Raw genomic sequence first — 9,352 nt, forward strand, 5'->3', positions numbered from 1 at the left:
ATACGTACTGGCGCTTAAACTGGCAATACCGGCTCTAGTCTGTCTAGTACCGCGTATTTTGGAAAATAAGATTTTGGAAAATTAAATTTATTATTTTGAAAGGATAAAAATAATTTAGAATTAAAAATCGGATGTTAATCTTAAAGGTTTTAACCCAAAATGGGTCAAACGGAATATATATATATATATAATTAATTTTTTATTTTATTATTTTACAATTTTTTTTTCATTTAAAATATTTTTTTTAATATTAAATTATTAGCTTAATGTTAGTTCTTTATACTTTATCTTATATCAGACCAATTGTATAGGGCCTAAACAATACATTTAGACCCATTGCTAATAAGATAACTAGTAGATTCTTATATGCGAACCACTTTAGATTGGATAGTCCATTAATCTGTTTAATTAAATGTTGTTAAGTAAGTATTGAAAGTTTAAATATATTTTGTATATACAGTAATTTATTAATTAATATTTTAGGTTAGTTAGTTCACTAATTCTTAGTCTATTGAACTGGAAAATACTATAAAAAAAAATTTATATGTGTTGTCAGCTTTATATTATTTTTCTAATTTTATTTTGTTTTATTTAATTGAAATAACAAAAATATCTTTTATAATAACTTTAAAAGAAAAGAGTTTTGTGATTGTTCTTCTGTTTGTAAGAATTTTTGTATTTGTTCTTCTATCACCGCAAATTTTCTATGCATGGAGAGATTGCATTAATGGATTAAAAATGACTTTTTACGACTAATTTTCTATTATGTTTCAATGAATGTATATTTGTTAAATAAACCAATATTGTGCGTAATTTTAATAAATTTTAGGGAGTGTAATCATAGTGAATTATGTTAAATATATATTAAAATTAATTATCAAAATAGTTATTAATATAAAATATATATTAAAATATAAAATATATATTAAAAATAAATTAAACAATATATATATTTATATATAAATATATAGTAGGTTATTTTATTTAATAATTAAAATTTTAGTATATAAATAACATTTTTGAATCACAATTCATCCTGAAGGTTTTTATATCACGGGACAATTACTGTGATATCAGATCCAAATTGGTTTATTTTACAATCAAACGTAAGCATTCGACAAACAATATACACCATTATTCAACCGAAAGTACTAAACCAAACAATGCATGTGTAACCGAAAGCTATATCTTATTCTGTGCAAACAAATTTAGTAGATGATCATCACTTGTAAATAGTGTTGTGAATCGTGACACCTTACCAATCATTAGCAAGAAAAATAGAAGAAAAAAGCTGCCGACTTATTATTATTAGTGTATCAATGAGCACTAATGTTTTTACTAATTTATTTTTTATTTATTAAATATATATAAATAATAAAAAGTTAAAGTGACAAATTACTTATAATTTAAGAAGTTTTAGATTGAAACTTTGGAAATAACTAAAAAAAATTGTGTAATAAACTATTTTCGTATGCTTATCATTATAGTATAGAAATATAAGTAACATAAGCAGTTTGAATAAGATGTGCTGACTAAATTCTATCAAGTACGGACATTTTGTTGAGTTGTCGTATTTGCGTGTCGGACACATTTTGGACACGATATTCACCGACACTCGTCTGATACGCGTGTCTGCTGTGTCCAAACTGTGTCTCAATAAAAAATAAAAAAATTTTCTCCGGACACATTTGGACACACCTAAATACCATCACGTGTCAATGTGTCCGATCTTATTCTTAATATATATTCTTAAAATAAATTTAGATATAGTATATGTTATTATTTATTAAAACAAAAAATATTTTAAATACTTAATATAATAAAAATAAGACATTAAAAATAATTAAAAAAATAATTTATATTTTAATATCAATAAAATATTAAAATATCATTACGGTTTATCTAAAAAATACTTTATATTTTATATGTATACATGTCTCCATGTCGTGTAAGATTTTAAAATTCGCGTGTCGATGTATCCCGTGTCGTGTCGTGTCCCGTGTCCATGTCAGTGTCCATGCATCATAGCTTAAATTAGTCTCCAAAAAATTTTTAAATTAAACATTTTAATTCTCAATAAATTTTTACTATTTTAGAAGTTTTTAAGACATATTACTCCTTCTGTAAAGAGGACTAATTTATCTTATAAAAGATATTTATGAAGATCTAGTACTCTTATAATAAATTTTCTTAGCAATTTATTTGACGAATACACATTAATTTTTTTTTATTAAGATTGATATAAGGATTAATTTGTCTGATAGGTGTAATTCTCTATGACGTTCAATGTAATAAAAATTTATTAAGGACTAAAGTGTCTACGCTAAAATTCATTAAGGATTAATTTTAGTATATACTCTATTAATATTTTAAGACATTAATTGTGTCTATTTTCTATTATATGTTATTTAGTATTTAAAAGAAAATGTTTAGAAGGATATTTAGTACCTCTTAACATTACTTTGATATTTAACTAGTATGTAGGGGTGGCAATAGGTAGGGTAGGATAAGGTTTGGATTCAACTCTAATCCTACCCGCGGGTTGAGATTTTTATATAAACTCAACCCTATTTTACCCGCGGGTTGAGAATATTCCAACCCTAACCCTACCCGCTCTTAACTCGCGGGTATCCGACCCTACCTGCGGGTTACAAAAAATATACAACATTATTATATAACTTTATGATAATTTAAAATAGAACTGATTTTTATGTAAAAAAAAATATTAAATTATCAATTAATGATTTTCTTTTAGTGGTTAAGGATTTTTTGTATTTAGTGAGAGGTCTTTGATTTAACATCCACTTAAAACATATTTTTATATAAGTATATAACATAAACATATATAGAGTGCGGGTTGGTCGAATAAGGTTGAAACTCAACCCGCACCCTACCCGACCCGCACGAAAATTCTACCCGCATCCTACCCTACTCGCTGCGGATCGGGTTGACAACCTTACCCGATCAGGTGGGGTCAGATTAGGTACCCGCAGATAGAGTACATATTGCCACCCCTAAGTATGAGTAGCTAAATGTCAGGGCACTATGATTAACAAATATAAGTGCAAGATTGGAAATTGCAATGGGGCGTCACTGTTATTGATTGATCCAATTTTCTTGAGCCTAATTTTCAACACCTTTTAGTTTATATTATGTGTGATAGGACGCCCCATTTTTGATGAAATGTTGAAAATGATATGCACTACTTATTCATCTTTTTCATAAATAAATGGGGACAATAATGATGGTTGTCAATGTAAAAAAAGAGCCACTAACACTTTTGGTGCCAGTTAAGGGGCACATAATCACACTTTTGTCCTATTTTGACGATCTTTATGTGTGTTTATGAGACACTTTTTTGGTCACTATTGTCTATAGAATGAGCCATTGAACTTGCATAATTATGATTCTTACCTAGAATTGCAATTCTACTGTGTTGAAGATTTAACTATTCTTAGCTGGAGTAAAGGTTATACAACCTGTCTACCAAGTTTATTTTAATGAATTTAAAACTAGTATTTTCATAATTTTCTTTTTCAAAAGCAAAAGTATTTAACATAAAATTGAGTGAAAAAAAATAAATTAATTAAATAAGGTATTATAATTTGGTCTAAGCTTAGACTTGGGACAACTAATCTAGGCATTTGTGAGGTAGGCTCTAAATTTCATTATTCTAGTTGGTAGAATCACGTTAAAGTAAAAGAATAGTAATTGGGAAACACTTTTTTTTTTTTTTCCGTTTATTAGTTTCATCATATGGCATCATTCTTTACTTCTAAGAATGTTGAGTACCCAACCATTTCCATCATATGCTAGGTTTAATTTTTTATATATGAATAGTTGCTTCAATCAAGTAAATCGGTAGGGATATTATTTGATTTGTTCCTTTTTATTTTAATTGTCATAAACAATAGACAATCTTCCCAAAAAAGATTATACCAACTTGTATTTCACGACATTAATTCTGAAAACGGAAATGGAATTTTCTTTTAACAGCGTAAAAAACAAATTTAAAAGAAACAAGCGAGAAGAAAACCCAGTACAGTGCAAAGCATAATCCAGCAACCAAACCTTTTAGTGAACCGAATTAAACTTGGTGAGACTAGACTTAGCTTGATTCACTTCACCACCAGTAACTAAACTTAATTCTCCAGCTAAAAATTGCAGCAAAACAATCGCACATCATTAGTTCTTGTTTGAGGATTAATCACTAATTAGGATAAGGGTTACTGTATTAGTCAATTAAATCCAAGATAAACATTTAGCTGAGGGCTGGTGCGCACAATGAGATAAGCATGAGTGGTTAATACTGGTTACAAGAGTTGTCAAGCATGATGAGATTACAGAGGTTCTTATAAGCTTGAATTCATAACATAAAGTGAAACCGGAAATCCCCAAAATTGATCTAGCTGATCTTGATTCTACTCTTTCATGGATAAGTTTTCACTATATCTATGTGTGATGGTAACTTCAAAATCACCTCTTTCACAATCAAAACAGCAAACATAGTTCAAATAGCCCAGAATAATATAATACTTTAAGTAACCTTCGAGTATGGATAGCAACCTTTTGACACCTGCAAGCACTGAGAACGGCAGACCAACTGGACTCCGACAGCGACCCATCCTCCATCTAACGTTTTCGCTTCCTCTGACGCACACCAGGAAATTTAAGAGGGATGGGAAGTGTGGCATGGTTGACATTGTTCTTACGTTTAACCTTGCAACCCAAATGCTCATAGTGTTGTTTCACCACCAGTTGGCTCATCTTCAGATCCTTTGCTATATCACAATAGTCAGTCTCGAATTCGTCAAAGAAAAGAGTCAGCACGAGGATATAACAAACGAGAAGACTAATCTTCTCAGAAGACAGCCATTTTGAATTAGAACCAGAAGTATTGCCAAACATTGCCGAGAATCTATTACGCAGAATGTGGGGGATCTTCAGACGCTTCATGGTGGAGTTATCCCTGAAAGAGTTCTGTTCTTTGAACGTTACAAGATGACTGATGAATGACAGTATGCATGAGTGTTTCCTCTTTTCTGAATCATCCTGTAAACGAATACATTAGAAACTGGATATGATTTTTCCATTTGGGATAAAATAAGCCTAAAGTTCATGCCCAGTATCTATCACAGTAACATTTGGGTAATCGTAATTCGCCACCTTGAAGAGGTGATGTTCTTAGACATTGCTTTGGGTATCCCAAAACTTATGTACAGTAGAATGTTGGTGAAAGAAATATGTTGTCAAATTATTCTTATATTTGCAAAAATTTTTTCTTATGCTTTCATAGTAAAAAGCAAGTTCTGCATATCCGAAATACAGAAAAACAACTTTTCCAATGCAGAATGCTCCAAATGATTGAACTGTATCCGTATGCATTTGTTTATATTTTGTCAAAAACAAATTATAACCCCAAGCTTTATAACACAATTTAACAGGAGGGTGGGGGGAAAGGCAATTATTTTTCAATTTTTTTAAAGATAAATAAAAAAATCAAGAAGTAATCCAATCAAACACCCCTTAAAGCTGAACTTATGATTTTAAGTAAAGAGGTTTTATTTGTATTGATACCTTAATATTCTTTAATTTATTAATCCTGTTGGAAACAAAAGTTGGGTAAGAACTGAAGTCAGCTTCTTCTTCCTTCAACAAAATATAATAAATGTCTTCAAGGTAACCCCACTCTCCTTTAAGGATGATTTGATCCAATACATATGCCTCCTGCGGCGAGGTTGCAGAAAGATTACATGGTGGTATGTTGCGGGCAACTTGAGATTCAGTACCTTCAAGAGCCAATTTGTTTACATCAACATTTTCCATCTTCACATCCAGGTTCTTTTGTGATTCAGGATCATCATCTTGATTGAGAGCTAACCTCTTTTTAGTCTGCAAAATGATTTCCAAGTGTACAGCAATGCCAATAAAAATCAGTTAAACCAAGTTCAATGACAACGTCTGGGAGACTCAACCACTTAAATCCATTAACTCAACCTCATTTATTGCCAGCAAAAGACAAAATCAGAAAATGTCGTCATTGACATTAGTGAGCTAAACAGTGGCATTTCAGAATTTATGCAGCATGTATCATACTCTCACAGTCACAATGCAAAACAGTCAAGAAAGATTCACCTTGCTGAATGCAGAGATGTTTGATAATATGCAAGTTTTATTCACAATAGCAAGTATCTCTAACAGGATGTTAAACATTAATAGGACAACAATATTTTCTCCAAGAGGATGTTTCAATTTTTAAATAAACACCTGAATTAGCTGGCATAATAGAGAGACAATTGAAAGTGAAATGCACAACTTCGAATGGATTTCAAACAACTTTTTACCCTCTATCAGAAAGCTAAAGAATTCTTGCCACCCCAATATCAAAACATCAGTAAATCAGTATTTCAAAAACTATTCTGTCTATCACTTATCTACAAAATCACAGAAATATCATGATTTTGTGCGCAGTTCAGGACCACATTGTTGTTTAGCACAGAACAAAAGGGTTTCGTAAACAATGAGCCAGAATATACCCTTGTTATTTCCTTCTTTGTTCCAAACAAATTAGTAATCTGCCTCTGCTTCGCTGCCCAGTCCAAGGGAGTCAGCTCTTCCACTGTTGAGGTAGCAGGCTCCTTGTCAACGGCATCCAAGGCTTTAACTTTAGGTTCCAATCTAAATATCTACATAACAACACACCACAATTAGCAACAAACACTTATTATGTCCACATAAAACCAATCAAAACAAGGGCCAACACTCAACAATCACCACTTTAATGTTTGTAATGCAACCCATTAATCAAATGTTCACCAAATTAGAGTATCAAAAAACCAACTTATAATAGAACTTTGCGAACTAGGTTAACTAAACCTTTGCAAATTCACCTCAAATTCATCATTTTCCAAACAACACAACCAAGTTAAAAAATATAGCAGAAAATTAAAATTTTTATTATATAACATATGCATTGGACACTTGAACCTTTTTTTTATAAAGACTTCCTCAGTAGCTAACCTTAACAGTGCGGTACAACCCTTAATAGTTAAACCCTAAAAACATTAAAGAGCTTTTACATATTCATAATTCTATAACGAAAAGAGCAAAAACGGAGAAACAATAAATCATAGTTTCCGTTGATTATCCATTTCTATGCAAAATCGCAAAATCCTGAAAAATAGAACATAAAATAAAAAAATAAACACCAGAAATAAAGGAGAACAGAACCCAAGCTTTTACCTTGTTGGCAGCAACGGGAACAACCTTGAGCGTTCCCTTTTCCTTATCAAAGACACCAATGGCATACATGGAGGAGTGCCCGGCGGCGGCCTCACCGGCATAGCTAGTTCCGACGTATTCGACGGGGGAGGAAGGGGAACCAACCACAAGCTGCATCCTCTTCTTCGTCCTCCTGTTCCTGTAAACATGAAACCCCGTCGCGGCGGCGCCATCGCTAATTGGATCGAATCCGGAAGGGAAATACCCAACGACTGGTCCTATCTTGTCCTGTTCTTCACGCACAACTTCAATCTTCGCCTTAACGAGCTCGTCTTTCTTCTTCTTCTTCTTCTTCTTGTGCTTCTTGTCTTTCGTCTCCGTCGGCGTTAGGGTTTTCGCGTGTTCCTCGTCGGAGTCCATTCTTGACTGTGTTGCGGCTAAGACTCTCTCAGACGGTGGCTAGTGGCGCTTCTCCTTCGTGCGGCGGCGGGAGGCGGTTGAGTTGAGTTGAGTGACTAAAGTGAGAACGAGCAACATCGAATAAATTAAGACACAACTCCGAAGTAGTATTAGGCTTTTTTTTTTTTTTTTGTTCAAGAACCCAAACTCTAGAATTAGCCTTTTTTCCAATCAGAGAATTAGGTTTTTTTCTGGGCTTATTAAGGGTTAGTCATTGAACTTTTAGGTTTGTTATAAAAATATCCATTATAGTTGTTTTCCAAAGTACAAATGTTTTATTTTTGGGGATAGGCCCAATGTTACCAAAAATGAAAGACCATGTTTAATGAAAAATTAAAGAAATTTATAAAATAATAAAATAAAGAATTGATCAGTCAAAATTTAAATCCTCTAAATAAAAAATTAGAAAAATAATAAAACAAAGAGTTAATCATCATTAATTTTATAACTTTCATACAATATATGTGCCACTGTTTTAATTTAAAAGTGATCAACTCTTCATTTTATTATTTTACTAACTTTTTCATTTTAAAATTTTTTTTATCCAATTAGTAATTACTATTAAATTTATTTTTTTATTATGTGTGAATTATATTATCTTAATATAAGAATGATTAAATTATTATTTTTTTACTTTATCAATTTAATCACTTTGGAATTACCATTGTTTAATGTATCAAGACGAATGATTAGATGGTCCACCCTTGTTTTTTCACTGTTGGTCAAATACTTTATATTTATATATTGGCCCCGAATAAAGTTAATAGTATTTATGAAATGCATCACTTTTTTGTTGTAATAACACGAAAAAGTCCAATTGGACTTCAATAAAAAAATAGAACCAAGGGTTAATCTTTTAGCGGTTTAATTTTTTAGTTTTTATTTTTTTGTTGATGCAACACTTTTTGTGTTTTATTTTAATTTGATTGATTATTTGTTCTTAATGACAATATCAAAAGAAATTTTAATTAATCAAAGATCAATCTTTATATTTTTTGTTTTTCTCTTTATTTTGAGATGAAGTTGTAATTTAATAATAATACTAATACAACAACAACAACAACAACAAAGCCTTATCCCACTAAGTGGGGTCGGCTACATGAATCAAACGACGTCATTGTGCTCTGTCATGTATCATGTCTACAGAGAGACCGTTTACATATAGATCTCGTTTGACCACCTTATGGATGGTCTTCTTAAATCTTCCTCTGCCTTTCGCCCTTTGTCCATCTTCCATCTCATCCACCCTCCTGACTGGATGTTCTATCGGTCTTCTTCTCACATGTCCAAACCACCTGAGACGCGATTCAACCATCTTTTCCACAATGGGTGCTACTCCAACTCTCTCCCTTATATCTTCATTCCTTATTTTATCCAATCGCGTACGACCACTCATCCATCTCAACATCTTCATCTCTGCCACACTCAGCTTATGTTCGCGCTCCCCTTTAGCCGCCCAACACTCCGTACCATACAGCATAGCCGGTCTTATAGCGGTGCGATAGAATTTACCTTTAAGTTTTAAAAGCACTTTTTGTCGCATATAAAACCAGATGCACTCCGCCATTTTGACCAAGGTCCTATGATTTACATCATGTTCAATCTCTCCATTATCCTGTATGATGCACCCAAGATACTTAAAACTTTTAACTTTTCGTAGAATGTTTTCTCC

At 31.9% G+C, this 9,352-nt stretch overlaps 1 protein-coding gene across 1 annotated transcript; it reads right to left on the minus strand.

Annotated features, from left to right (window-relative positions):
- Positions 1-4,247: 4,247 nt before the first annotated feature.
- On the minus strand, positions 4,248-7,781 carry LOC107639173 (DNA binding / DNA-directed RNA polymerase). The gene is made up of 4 exons (XM_016342616.3): positions 7,243-7,781; positions 6,537-6,686; positions 5,578-5,892; positions 4,248-5,052 (listed from the first exon to the last, which is right to left on the minus strand). Exons 1-4 carry the CDS (start codon positions 7,639-7,641, stop codon positions 4,633-4,635), a joined length of 1,284 nt encoding a protein of 427 aa, XP_016198102.1. The 5' UTR covers positions 7,642-7,781; the 3' UTR covers positions 4,248-4,632.
- Between the last annotated feature and the right edge of the window lie 1,571 nt (positions 7,782-9,352).

This window comes from Arachis ipaensis, chromosome B4 (assembly GCF_059453495.1).
Source record: "Arachis ipaensis isolate K30076 ecotype BB chromosome B4, ASM5945349v1, whole genome shotgun sequence".
Classification (NCBI taxonomy): Eukaryota; Viridiplantae; Streptophyta; class Magnoliopsida; order Fabales; family Fabaceae; genus Arachis; species Arachis ipaensis.

Excerpts from the sequence above, each read along its gene's own strand:
- LOC107639173 (XM_016342616.3), bottom strand. The coding sequence starts at position 7,641 with ATGGACTCCGACGAGGAACACGCGAAAACCCTAACGCCGACGGAGACG. Across the intron at positions 5,893-6,536 it reads CAAAGAAGGAAATAACAAGG|ACTAAAAAGAGGTTAGCTCT; the intron begins GTATATTCTGGC and ends ATCATTTTGCAG. Across the intron at positions 5,053-5,577 it reads ATAAATTAAAGAATATTAAG|GATGATTCAGAAAAGAGGAA; the intron begins GTATCAATACAA and ends ATTCGTTTACAG.